The following is a 14,932-nucleotide window of genomic DNA, read 5'->3' on the forward strand; positions in this document are numbered from 1 at the left end:
TAATGAGCTGAATTATGTAATGGTAAAAAAGTTATTTCTTTTGGATTTAAAAATATGAAAAATATCCGAAAATAATAAAAATATGTATTTTCCATTTATATTTTTTTCTATTTCCAGAATTTGCAAAGTATCATCAATATAATACCAAATACATTGCTTTGCCATTATTTTTGTCTTTGATTGGTTCAAATTTTAATAGACGATTTCAATGTGTGGAACTTTTGGAAAGGAATTGTTACTAAAATGAAATTACCGAGCTCCTTAATACACCTTTTTATGCTAAAAGACTACAACTGCAAAAGAAGATTATAAACCTGCAATCTGGAACTAAGAATTGAATTTGATATTCTATGCAGGTAATGTTTAACAAAATCAAGTTTTAATTGAACAAAATTAAATTCGAATTATTCTGTTTACTTTCAGAAAAACTAATTTAGCTTACAGTCTGCTGATTTATTGGAAATCTAGGCGCATCTACATATTAGAAGGAACATGCTGACATGGTTATTATTATAAGGAAGATAATGATTTATATAGTTTATTTATTCACCCTATAATTGTTATTGATAGTAATTGTATGTGTAAGTTATGTTAGAACAGAACACAAAGGACAAGAACCAAATTTATTTGTCTATTGCATAATTCAAAAAATAATAAAATATAAAATATGTGTTATTACCTACTCTTTTTTCTCTTTCTTCTTATTTACGACAACTGAATAGTTTAGTTTTCTTTTGTAACAAACAGTATATGCTTAAACACCGACAGGTGCATATGATCTAGTTATTAGTCACCTTTAAACTGTATTTTGTAAATTTATTTATAAAATATTTTGCAAATAAAATAAAAATAAAATAAATATGTTTTATAAGAAACACATATTTCCTTTTATTTCAAATAAAACTAAATACGATTTTGGGGTCGCAATATATACATTTTTTGATTGAAATTTATAGCCAATTTCAATTAATTATTTAATTGAATGAATCAAATAGTTGATTGATTTTTGTCGCGAAATTAATTAAAATTTTAATTGATTCAATTAAAACTGTCATTGAGTTTTATGTTAAAAATCAATCACGTTTTTAATTGATTCAATCACACAATTAATTGATTCCGTGACAAAAGTCAATTAAATTTTTAATTGAAAATCTTGTTGGTTTTCTATCAAAATGGGTGATTGATACTATCATTTTCGTGATTGAAGACATTTCAATTAAAAAAATGATTGAATCCGTGATTTTCTTGATTGAAATCAAAAAATTTTTTTTTGTTTGTATGTATAGCCTGGTAAGTATCTCTAGCGATAAAGATAAGACAGTTTTGCCATGTACCTCTTCATTCTGACCCGCAGCTCTTGAGCAAATTCCAAGTGGCTGAAGAGGTAAATAATTGATGATATCGATCTAGAGAAAATTTCGGTACAAAAAAAAAATCTACAAATAAAAAAAGTGTTTTAATAGGTATGCATTTATTTTGGGTAACTTTCTCTAGATGGAATTTCGTTTAAATGCCGGTGAGACTATATTTTCCCGTGGTTCGTTTTGAAGCAAAATATATACATTCGATAACGGTTCCTCACTAGTGTGAAATTTTCGATACAGATGCATATCATACTGAAGAAATGTGTTTTGAAATTGTTGGCTTGGAACGTAAACGAAATTTCTTATCGTTGCACATTTAAATCAGTGCATGCCGTCAGTACAGTTTTCTTATGTGTTTCGAACGAAACCGAGTAAGCACATTAAGAAAATAATTGTCCTATCCAGAAGAAGTGTAAAGTTATTTATGCAACTGAATATTGCATAATATTCTTGCTACAGAAAATTTAAATAAAGGGCGATACGGTCAAAATTTGGTCAATATAAACTTGACGTATTTCTTTCAATTTTACATTTAAAAAACCTGAACCCCCCTCATTTTGAAGGTGTGTGTGTGTGTAGAATGTTGCTCCTATTTTGATTTTGGAATTCACTCTTCAGTTGTCAAAATGCCGTCCAAGAAAGAAGAGCAGCGTATCAAAATTTTGCTGGCGCATCGAAAATCCGAGCTACTCGCACGCAAAGCTGGCAAAATCGCTAAAAGTTGCCAAATCAACCGTTACAAATGTAATTAAAGTGTTTGGGGAACGTTTGTCGACAGCCAGGAAGTCTGGATCGGGGGGAAATCGAAAACCGGAAGCCGCTGAGACGACAGAGTTGCCGGTAGTTTCAAGCGAAACCCTAACTTCTCTCTCCAAGATGCCGCAAATAAGCTGGGTGTATCGTCTACAACCGTGTATCGAGCCAAAAAAAACGAGCCGGACTATCGACTTACAAGAAGGTAATGACTCCAAATCGCGATGATAAACAAAATACGACGGCCAAAGCGCGATCCCGGAGGCTGTACACGACGATGCTGACGAAGTTTGACTGCATGGTAATGGACGACGAAACCTACGTCAAAGCCGACTACAAGCAGCTTCCGGGACGGGAGTTTTATACGGCAAAAGGAAAGGGAAAGGTAGCAGATATTTTCAAGCACATAAAACTGTCAAAGTTCGCAAGGAAAAATTTGGTTTGGCAAGCCATCTGTACCTGTGGCTTGAAAAGCAGCATTTTCATAGCTTCCGGGACTGTCAACCAAGAAATTTACGTGAAAGAGTGTTTGAATAAACGTCTGCTGCCTTTCCTGAAGAAACACGGTTGTTCCGTATTGTTTTGGCCGGATTTGGCATCTTGCCATTACGGTAAAAAGGCCATGGAGTGGTACGCCGTCAACAACGTGCAGGTGGTTCCCAAGGACAGGAACCCTCCCAACACGCCAGAGCTCCGCCCAATTGAGAAATACTGGGCTATTGTCAAGCGGAACCTAAAGAAGACCAACAAAACTGCTAAGGACGAGCAGCAGTTCAAGGCAAACTGGATTTCTGCGGCGAAGAAGGTGGACAAGGTGGCTGTACAAAATCTGATGGCAGGTGTCAAGCGTGAGGCCCGGCAATTCGGATTTGGAAAAGCGAAAGCCTAACTGAATATTTTTCCTGAATTTTATACTAATTGAACTTGAAAAAGAAATTTAATTTGATTTTTTAAATAAACGATTTCACCGATTTACACGCGTTTTCCCTTGACCAAATGTTGACCGTATCACCCTTTATGCCGCTGAAAATGATATCAATAGTTTGCTGAAAAAGTAGTCTGTTTCGATCTGTCCATCTTATTTTTAACATTCATGGAAAATACTTTTTTGGTGTCAACACGTATATCTCTTTTCATGGCCGGCGTGAAAACCGTTAATACATTGACACTCTTCTGTACTTAAACCCCTGTGTTAAGTTAGGCATCGATAAATTTGAACATTTTGAGTTGGTTTACAATTTCTCAATATTTTGTGCCATTATGCTATTGGGTAATAAAATAATTTTTGCTTTAAAAAGGGCATCGATCAACATTTGTAATGTTATGGGTTATTTTTCGTGTATATAAAACTTCCATTCAGATTATATGCTAATTGTCAGCAGGTCTTAGCACTTTATCAAGTTTGCAAACTGAAAAAAAAAACATTATCGATATACATACATATGTATAAATACATCGAAGAATATTACAGCCATAGGAGAGTTAATTAATAGCTGCTAATAGACCCTTTCATAAGGCATAATTTCTGGTCAAATAGAAAATTTGGTAAATAAAACGAAACGTGAAAAAGTGTTAACTATCGGTATCTGCACATGTGTAAAAGCGCGCAAGAAAAATAAGATTAAAAATCATGACAAATAAATTAGTTAATTAAATAGTAAAATAATTCGAACTTCTGGCCCATACCCTATACTGTTAAAGAAATCATATTAATTAATACTAATCAATATTGTATCAAGGATCAAAGAATTAATAACCGAATCGCCAATGATTGTATTTTGATTATTTAATAAAATTCTATATAAAAAAAAAACAAGTCGATGACGGAAAAGTGTTTAAATGATAATTTTTATAAAAAAAATGGCTAAAATTAGTTACGATTTAGCAAAATGTTGGCATTTTCTCGCTTATATAGCACTTTTTCACGGTTATTTTTCTTTAATAATCCATTGTAAAGGAAAAAAATAATTTTTTCTTCAAAAACATTATCCATCAAAAATTGCCAAAAAGGCTATAATTCTATTGTGCTTTTACAGATTTATTTTCGATTTTAGTGGCTAAACTCGAACTTAATACCCACCTTAAACCTGGAATGCAACTCTAGCGGAAATGTTGGTACCACATGTCCTTTAACATACAAAGGAAATTTCCGCTGCATGGACATATTGGACTGTAGTGCGTATGATAGACATGTTCAAACTCAGTACTTATACGCTCACTTGTACATACAATATTTTAATTAATTTCTTATCGAGACATACAAATAATATGTCTCAATTTGACTAGATTAACGATTAACCAATTTCTCTTGTTTAAGACCTGTATGTAAATCTGGCAAATATTCCTGTTGAATGTAAGAAGGTAGTCGATAACAAGGTAATCGAAGTGCATGCTAGACGGCGTTGCCAATTTGTTTTTTTTTCCGCTAGATCTACTTTTTTCGAAGTCGTTTTGCGAGGAAAATGTATTTAGCTTAAAGCCTTTTTTCTGGCTCTTTTAACAGTTTTTAGCCATTTTTATTTTCTAATGAAATATGGTCAAAACTGAGTTTTTATCTAAGCCTGCTAGAATAGGGGTTTCAACATAATTCAAAGCTCAAATCGGACTTTCAATTAAAACAAAATAGTTTATATGTAGTAAATACCTAGTAATTAATTATTGAATTGATTCAATTAAAAAACTGGACGACTATTGACTATTAATTTTTTTTGTCACAAAAATCTATTCATGGATTTTATCGGCAACAAACTCAAACATAGAGAAATTTTTATACGGATCTATAGGAAATGAAAGGACACCCGTTCTATTGGTATGTACCGGTCCGGAAAAAAGAAGTGTTAATCTACAACTATTTTTTAAAAACAAATAATTTTTTATCACACAGAAAAAAATGTTCTGATTCATTGACGAAATTATTTTTGCCAATTAACTTTTTAATTCAAATTGCTTCAATCTAAATGATTATAACATAGGATTAATTAAATATATACTTGACTAAAAAACTACTTGATTCAATTAATGTTTTAATTTAGATATTCAATAATTTTTATTTATTTATAATTATTTCACCTTTCAATTATATTTCCATTTGAATATTTTTTTATTTGAATAAAATGTTAACTGGGACAACTAATATTTTAATTAAAAAGGTAAATACTTTCCATAATTTTCTTAACTAAATTAATTTTTCATTAAATATTTAATTGAAACAGTTAATTTTTTGATTGATTACATTATCAACCAGTTAATGTGTTTAATTGGAAATATTTGGGAATTCCTGTTAACTTATAAGACCCGCCTAAAACACTAAAACACGATTGCCACAGCTGGTAGAATTCTACCAAAAATGGTATCTTATTTACTGTATTAAATTTTTAATTAAATATTTTTAATTAAATATAACTCTCCAACTAAGAGAGAAGTTCACCACTGTGGTATCACAATGGACTGAATAGTCTAAGTGAGCCTGATACATCGGGCTGCTACATAACCTAACCTAACCTAAGAGGACCATAAATTTTCTAAAAAAAAATAAAATTTTGACAAAATTTTCTATAGAAATAAAAATTTGACAAAATTTTCTATAGAAATAAAATTTTGACAAAAATTTCCATAGAAATAAAATTTTGACAAAATTTTCCATAGAAATAAAATTTAGACAAAATTTTCCATAGAAATACAATTTTTAAAAAAATTTCTATAGAAATAAAATTATGACAAAATTTTCTATAAAAATAAATATTTTACAAAATTTTCTATAAAAATAAAATTTGACAAAATTTTCTATAGAAATAAAATTTTGACAAAATTTTCTATAGAAATAATATTTTGACAAAATTTTGTATAGAAAAAAAATGTTGAGAATATTTTGAAAATAAGTTTTGTCTAAATTTGGTAGGTTTTTAGTAAAATTATCTGGAAATTTTGGATGATTATTTTTGGCACGAGTGGCTACCGCGATAGGCAGCCTTTTGGAGATTGGTATGTGGCATTTTCTTTTCAATAACCAATTCCTAAATAAGCTCATGTCCAATTTCTGCAACCGATAAGAAATTAATGAATGAAGAAATGCTCTGGCACTATTGCTAATGCAAATTTTCTGAGCCGTTGTTATCGATTGTTTAGATTTTGCTTCCATAGAAAATACATGGCAAAACAGTGTTATTTGCGTGTAAACGAAATTTTCGTCATATATGCATACAGGACTTAAGGCTGACAGCTGAAGACATTTTATCTGAGTTCAAACCCCTATTTCTATTCCCATGTCACTTTTGGGAATTAATTGATAAACTGGTTATGCTAGTAATTTCATCGTAGGGTATTCATCGGTTTATAAGCTACACCCAATAACAACAGGTTATCTTAACTTGTTTGTCGAATAAAAAAGAATTTAGTTGTTGCTGCTTGTGTCGCAGTGACCTCTCTGCTTGCGCAAAGCGAAGCATAGTCGTGCATATGAACAGCATCGTAAACTTGTCATTTCGATTATTTAAAGTACTTGATATCACCCATGTTGCGATTGTGTACGTGTATGGGGACGGAGAATAAGGGAGAGCAAGACCAAAACGAGGTATATGAACGATCGTTTCAAGAATTTTCAGGCAGAGAGCTATTGGGTAGTGCGGATACATTTGTTTTTGAAATATTTATTACTACTTATGCTGTTATCTCTCTACGTAGTCGCTACGGCGACGCAGACATTGACGCTGACAGACGCAATAATTTGTTTTGTTACTTGTTTGTGTTTTTGAAGTTATTTTATTTCATGTCGTCTGTCAGTCGTGGTAAAAACGTCGTCGTGTTTAAAACATAACCAGCGTGTGTATTTTGTGTACCCGCAGTAATAAAATAAACAAAAAAAAGGAAAATCTTAATCCTAAATAACTTGCTAGCAAAGAGAAAATCGCTAGGTCATTGGTGTTATCTGTCTGTAGTGATATCAAATAATTGCTAAAAACAGCTGCATATCAAAAGGCAGCAGAACAAATAACAACAATAACGTGATAATGAACAGCTGTGTGCTGGACTTAATAACACATTGAGTTTTGAAGGAGAGTTTAAGAGAAAAACAAAAACCAAATGAAATTATTAATTTTTGTGTGAAGATGCTAATTGTTACAAATTTTTGGTGGGGTTATCCTATACTCTAATGGACTCTTTGATAGTTATTAGTCGAAAAAGTATTAACTAAGACCTCATAAGAAAACATAAAGTTTATTGACAAAAGGAAAAAAACAGAAAAAAAAATTGTGCCTTAATAAAAAAAACCGTTAACAACGATTGTCAATATCAAGAGGTTTTTTTTCGTTTTAATAATAACATCTACGATTGTACATATCTACATTGTACACTTTGAAACAGTGCCAACACTACCATACAAATATCAAATTAAATCAATTGTATTGTTTTCCTTTTATTCAATACAAATTGTTTGATTTTATTGATTGCTCTTTGTTTTACGAGAAATAAGCGCGCGCGGCATAGTGTAATTCAAATTTAAACAACACTTGATTTTTTTATGAAGAGCAATTTTTGATTGGGTATTACTCGTACATATACGATCGATTGATTGAGTACTACAATCTCTATTACTTCTCTGTACTATGAAATAAATGCCAACACCATCACAGTGACATATGTACTCTCACGCTTATTGTTATCTCTCGCGCTGTCAAACAAACATATGATATCAAAATAACAACAACAACAACATCTATAATAAACAGCTACCAGTACAAACTCTCAAAAAAAAACCCAGGCCTTAATGTATCTTTATTATTTTATTGTTGTTGTTGATGATATTGGCTGAATATAATAAAAAGAAACAACAATTAAACGAAATACAAGATACAAATAATATGAAGGAGCGTAAGTGAGCAAATTGTTAGTTTGTGAATGTGTGTGCGCGTGTAAAAATATATGTACGTCATTTTTATATCGTACGTAAATAACGTAACAAACAAAAATTTGCATTTTGCCTGTTGCTGGCTGTTATTCGGGCACTACTACTTTTTACGTACCCCACAGGGGGAGGCTGTTGATTTCGTATGGTGTATGGTGTCTTGTATTTGTTGATATTAACTGGCTGAGCGGAAGGGAGACCTACTGTGAATGACTGACTGACTGATCTTAATGATTCGAGTCTCCTAACTAACTACTACTGTTGCTAGAGTAGATAGCAAGTGTTTTGGACCCCCATTTTCATTGATGCTGGTCTCGCTGAGTTCTTACTCGATTTAAAGCTGTTGCTCGGTTCGTTTGTAGTTCGCACGCGCATGGTTGTAATAACCAGGTTCTGCTACGATGCTGGTTTCCTTTTGCCATGCGAAGCATAGCTTCGTTGTGTTAAAATTGCTCCATTAACAAGTGTGAAAATCTGCAACAACAACAACAACAATATCAACGAAAATAATCTACAATCGTAAAAATCCAATAAAATCTATCAAGTGCATCATAACGAATGAAACCTTCGGTCGGTCCTTCCATGGACAGTTAAAATTTTATAAGAGGAAGGCAAATTTAAAATCAATTTAAAAAAGGTGTGATATTTCTTATTTAACAACACGGGAAGGCAAAAGTAACAAAAAAAAAACGAAACTATTAATTATTTTATAAAGAAGAAACTAATAAAGTGCTAAAAATTTATTGCCTGCAAAAAAACAAATACAATAATCTTGCTTATCAAAAATCCACTCATGTGTATATATGTATGATGATGTTTTTGTTTTTCATTGTTTGAAAAATAAAATCACTAAAATCTAATGAAAGACATAGCAGACAATCAAAACCTTCGTAAAACGTGAGTCGAACTCTGAGATTAAAAAAAATCAAAGTGTTAATAGAAGAAACTTGTTTGCAAATCTTTATATGAAGCTTTTTTAAAGAAAACAAAATCTCCAGATTGTCTTAAAGTCTCGAACCATCAACAACGGATAAAAAATCTTAAAACAATTGGCGCATCAACAAAACATATCTACCAAATTCTTGAACAAAAAATGTATATGTATATGATTTTACTTGCTCTAATTATTTAAAAGTGTAAAAAAATACATAAATTGGAAGAAGATTCCAATAAAAATAATTGGAAAAAAAGTAATTTTCCTATGAAAATTTAAAAGAGAAAACTTTGTAAAACTTTCAAAATATAATAAAAACAAGAACACCTGTCTTAAAACCTTTAAAAAAATTGCAAATTAGTATTTTTTCAAAAAAAAAAAAAAAAAATTCAAATAAAAAAAAATTTAATAAAACTGGCATTTAAGGTTTGTGGAAAAAAACCCAATTCTAAAGTGCAAAAATTGCAAAAAATCGAATCATTCAAAAACCAATTATTAGCAAAACATCAATTTATATAAAAAAACTAAAGCTTAAACTAAGTGCTCAACTAAAAGTGAATGGAAAATTTCAAAAAACTTTAAAACCTACAATATTGGGTTTTTTATACAAAATTTTGAAAAAAAAACTAAAAGAGAAACCCCGAAAACCTATAATATTGAATAATTTTTATTATAAAAAAAATAAATATTACAAAACATATAAATAAAAATTTTAAATTAGATTTAAAAAAAATGTATACCATTAATAGCTTATGATATTTAAATAAACATTTAAAAAAATCTAAAAATTTTAAATTAAAAACATTTAAGCTGGCCATACAAATAGTTTAAACAAACATTTCTATTAGATTCTAACAAAACTAAAATTAAAATCTATCTAACAACTACGTAAAAAAAAACTTTGTAAAAACGGCTTTTCTAAAGTCCTTGCTTGCTGTTGCAGCATTGTTGTCCCAATCGCTAAAGGAACGACGCAAGATTTGATTTTCAATTATTCAAGTTACAATAAATGGAGAAAATTGAACGTCATTATAATAAGTTGTCTTCCTTAAATGAGTATCCGGAGAGTTCTATGTGCCTGAAAAACAAGATGCTGTTGAAAATCGAAAATACACTATTGCGTAGCCATCGTCAACGTGAGACCACCGGTATTAAGAAGCTATACAATTCATTCTTTGTATTGTTTTAATTTCACCGGCTATTGCCGTTACGTTTCGCTCACAATACAACATAACAACATCACGAACAACTTTAAAGAAACCCGTCTTAAACAAGAAGAAAAATAAATATACATTTAATTTTGGAAAAAAGTACTTCATAAAAATAATATAAACACAGAAGATAATAAAAACTTCATCGCAGCATAAGTGTGAAGTAAGAAAGAAATCGTTTCATAGTGAATATATAACAAAACTATAGCTACTATAGTAACATAGTACATTAGTGGAACGTATTGTCGATAAAACCATGTATGGTTGTTAGTAAACCTTTCTTGGGGAAAATGTGAAATTCCAATGTCAAAAAGCAATTGAAATAGAATTTCAAATATATAAAATTTGATTTTGTTGATTCTCATCAAATTCACCAAAACAAAAAAAAAACAAAGACGAAATTACTAAGAAAAAAACGCTAATTTAGCCACACCGTGTTTCTTGGCGGCCTTCAGTGAACGCCGTCATCGTCATTATTTAACTTTGTCCGTTAAACGTCCATCGTTTTGTTTGTATTCGAGAAAGACTTTGTGACTTAAATCCTGTTTGAAAAGTGCTAAAAGAATCCGTGGCGGTTTGTTAGTGTCCTTTTGTTTGCAACATTAATACTATTGTGTGCGTGTGAATTTGTGTTAGGGGCTAAAGCTCTCGTACGAATGGCTTTATCGGTTGTTGCCAACACCACCCATCAACCAAGTTTTTTCGATTTGCAATCATTATTCGATCCTTATTCGTTACAACAACACCATCAACAAGATATCAAATTCGTCAATAATCACCACCAACATCAAGATTATCATCAAGAACAATCAACACAGCAACAACCTTCATACGTGCAACATATCCACAAATCCACAAAATTGCTTTCAACAGATTCAATGGATTTAAATAGCAGCCACATTAGCCACAACAACAACGACAGCAACCATAATATATTGCAGGTTTGTGTGTGTATATAATTTTCATTGTTAATTTTGTTTAAACATCGAGTCCCGTTTGTCCATTTGATACCCATTAGAAATGATATTTATTTTTTTTAGAACATCATTATTGACTTCACGATTAGGTTATAGTGTCACTATAACCTAACCCAATCCATTTTTTCAGGCTCTCTTATTCTTAAAATCTTGCCTAAAATAGCAATTTTAAATGTAAACAAGTATTTACGGCCGTAAGTTCGGCCAGGCCGTATCTTATGTACCCTCCACCATGGATTGCGTAGAAACTTCTACGAAAGACTGTCATCCACAATCGAATTACTTGGGTTGTGGTATCTTAAAACTTCTTAACATCGTTTTCTAAATTGTGAGTTAGTCCATACGTGGTATATATTACACAAAAAAATTATGTATAGGTAAGTCTACAAATAATTACGAATCGACATGGAAATTGAAATATGGGGTTCGCTTATATGGGGGCTATATAGAATTATGAACTTAGGTTAGGTTAGGTTAGGTTAGGTGGCAGCCCGATGTATCAGGCTCACTTAGACTATTCAGTCCTGAGTGCTGCCCGATTCCATGTTAAGCTCAATGACAAGGGACCTCCTTTTTATAGCCGAGTCCGAACGGCGTTCCACATTGCAGTGAAACCACTTAGAGAAGCTTTGAAACCCTCAGAAATGTCACCAGCATTACTGAGGTGGAATAATCCACCGCTGAAAAACTTTTTGGTGTTCGGTCGAAGCAGAAATCGAACCCACGACCTTGTGTAAGCAAGTCGGGCATGCTAACCATTGCACCACGGTGGTGGAATTATGAACATGATATGGACCAATTTTTGTGTGATTGGGGATCGATTTATCTGAGGACTATATATAACTATAGACCGATATGGACCTAGTTAGGCATGGTTGTTAATGGCCATATACTAGCACAATGTACCAAATTTCAACTCGGATGAAATTTGCTACTCCAAGAGGCTCCAAAACCAAATCTCGGGATCGGTTTATATGGGGGCTATATATGATTATGGACTGATATGGACCACTTTTGGCATGGTTGTTAAATATCATATACTACCACCACGTACCAAATTTCAACCAGATCGGATGAATTTTGCTTTTCCAAAAGGCACAGGAGGTCAAATCTGGGGATCGGTTTATATGGGGGCTATATATAATTATGGACCGATGTGCATGGTCATTAGAGACCATATACTAACACCATATACCAAATTTCAGCCGGAACGGACGAAATTTGCTTCTCTTAGAGGCTCCGCAAGCCAAATCGGGGGATCAGTTTATATGGGGCCTATATATAATTATGGACCTATGTGGACCAATTTTTGCATGGTTGTTGGAGACCATATACGAACACCATGTACCAAATTTCAGCCGGATCGGATGAAATTTGCTTCTCTTAGAGGCCTCGCAAGCCAAATTTGGGCGTCCGTTTATATGGGGGCTATACGTAAAAGTGGACCGATATGGCCCATTTGCAATACCATCCGGCCTACATCAATAACAACTACTTGTGCCAAGTTTCAAGTCGATAGGTTGTTTCGTTCGGAAGTTAGCGTGATTCCAACAGACGGACGGACGGACGAACGTGCTCAGATCGACTCAGAATTTCACCACGACCCAGAGACCATATACTAACACCATGTACCAAATTTCAGCCGGATCAGATCAAATTTGCTTCTCTTAGAGCAATCGTAAGCCAAATTTGGGGGTCCGTTTATATGGGGGCTATACGTAAAAGTGGACCGATATGGCCCATTTTCAATACCATCCGACCTACATCAATAACAACTACTTGTGCCAAGTTTCAAGTCGATATGTTGTTTCGTTCGGAAGTTAGCGTGATTCCAACAGACGGACGGACGGATGAACATGCTCAGATCGACTCAGAATTTCACCACGACCCAGAATATATATACTTTATGGGGTCTTAGAGCAATATTTCGATGTGTTACAAACGGAATGACAAAGTTAATATACCCCCATCCTATGGTGGAGGGTATAAAAATTGATCCACTTTATCACAATTTTAATTTTTTTCATTATAATTTATTTTATATTCTTTTGATTTTAAAATCTTATTGAAATACAATTAGTAGAATAATATGTTATGTTGTACAACGTATTGCAAAAGTTTTTCCCATCTTGTGGAATTCGGATGCTAAAATTCAAACCGGTCCTTAATAGGTTATCCTAGATGTGGTTCTTGAAAAGGTGAACTCTCTATTTCACTAAAGTCAATTTAACTTTAACAAGTGCAAAAAATTAATTATCTGTAATAAATTTCTTTGAATTTGTCGAAAAATATTTACTTATTTTTGTGATATCGGCGTGATGTCAGCGTTTGTAATACTGTTTAGTTAAAATTTTCTAAAAATATTCGAAATTTTCTAACATCAATCAAAATTTTTCTTCCTAGTGTTTTAACTATTTTGTCAGTGTACTAAACAGTCCCAGGACATGTTCTTTGGAATGAGTCCAAGTCGTATCCTAACGTGTAAATTGACCCTATCAATCCAACAGATTGAGATTGAAGGATTTTGGTATCCATGGTGCGGTTGAAATGAAGTGAAGAAACTCTTTTTTAAGTCATACTTGGTTGACGGGTACTCAGTGCGATGGGGCTGAGTCCTGTTGAAATATTCGTGGTCTGTGGTCGAATTTTTTGTCTACCCAGGCCTTTGATATTATGTATCTTCAGAAAATTTTCTCTATAATATTTCGCCCACGGTCGATGAATACGAGCGGAGAGCGACCATTGGCTTTTACGGCGACCCACATCATCGGATGCGTTGAAGTCGTGGTGGCCAATCGAAGGTGTAAATTTTCAGCTAACCTCTTTGGCAGTTAACCCGTGTATTTCAATCAAATCCGTCCACTTTGTTGGCGCGATGAAACACTGCCAGTATCACGGTAATGAGCAATGGTACGAGAAACAAAAAATTTATTTATATTTAAATGCTGGAGGGCTCTAACTACAGCCACTTGTGGTTTTTCAGCCAAAAATATAAAGCAAGCACAGTATCACTCTTGAATTTCATCTCAAATACCAAGTGTGCCCATTTTCCACACTTTTGGATCTTTCCCATAGCTTTTAAACGGTCAGAAATTGTTTGTTGAGCAACATTTAACATTGCTGCCATTTGCTTTTGACTCAAATTGTTATCTCCATCCAATAACGGAGTCTTCAAACTTTCTTGTTTGTCTTCCACGTTCTTCATTTCTCACATCAAAATCTTTATTTCTGAACTGTTGAAACCATTGTTTGCATGTTTCTTCTGATAGAGCATGATCACCATATGTCTCGACAAGCAGTCGATGCGACCCTGCTGCGCTTTTCTTCAAATGAAAACAAAAAAATTAATGCTTTCCGCAAATCATCACTTTCTGGTACAAAATTCGACATTTTTAACATTATGAAAAAATGTGATGTTGTCTGTTCAATGACTTGAAACAGACATAAAAAAATAATAATAAAGGCTCGTTCATAACAAATGTTCTCTATCGAGACATTTGTATCTTGTATCACTTCATACCGGTATACCTGATAAGAGTATTTCTGAATGCAATAGACCAAAATGAACTCTCACTCGAATAAATCAGTAAGCTATCAGACGAGTGGATTAGAAATGATAGCAACTTGAAGTTGGTTGCAATACATAGCAGCCACCTTTTATACCCCAAATATCATGTTTTCAACTACTCCCCATTTATTATTGGAATCATACCATGCATGGTTCCCTTGTTGGCTATTATTGGAACCTAAGCCAAAAGGTCTTTCACTCCTTTTAGATCTGCCGTCGCATC

At 32.8% G+C, this 14,932-nt stretch overlaps 2 protein-coding genes across 2 annotated transcripts in view; both read left to right on the forward strand.

The window, feature by feature from the left end:
* The first annotated feature begins 6,756 nt into the window (after positions 1 to 6,756).
* Positions 6,757 to 10,142, forward strand: LOC142240273 (uncharacterized). The gene has a single exon (XM_075311963.1). The coding sequence runs from the start codon at positions 9,963 to 9,965 to the stop codon at positions 10,140 to 10,142; it is 180 nt and encodes a 59-aa protein (XP_075168078.1). The 5' UTR covers positions 6,757 to 9,962.
* A 678-nt stretch (positions 10,143 to 10,820) lies between these two features.
* gem (transcription factor CP2 like gemini) overlaps positions 10,821 to 14,932 on the forward strand; it is a 63,676-nt gene continuing 59,564 nt past the window's right edge. Inside the window, exon 1 of the mRNA XM_075311960.1 lies at positions 10,821 to 11,105. Coding sequence (XP_075168075.1) covers positions 10,821 to 11,105 — 285 coding nt within the window. The remainder of the gene's footprint in view (positions 11,106 to 14,932) is intronic.

This window comes from Haematobia irritans, chromosome 5 (assembly GCF_050003625.1).
Source record: "Haematobia irritans isolate KBUSLIRL chromosome 5, ASM5000362v1, whole genome shotgun sequence".
NCBI lineage: Eukaryota > Metazoa > Arthropoda > Insecta > Diptera > Muscidae > Haematobia > Haematobia irritans.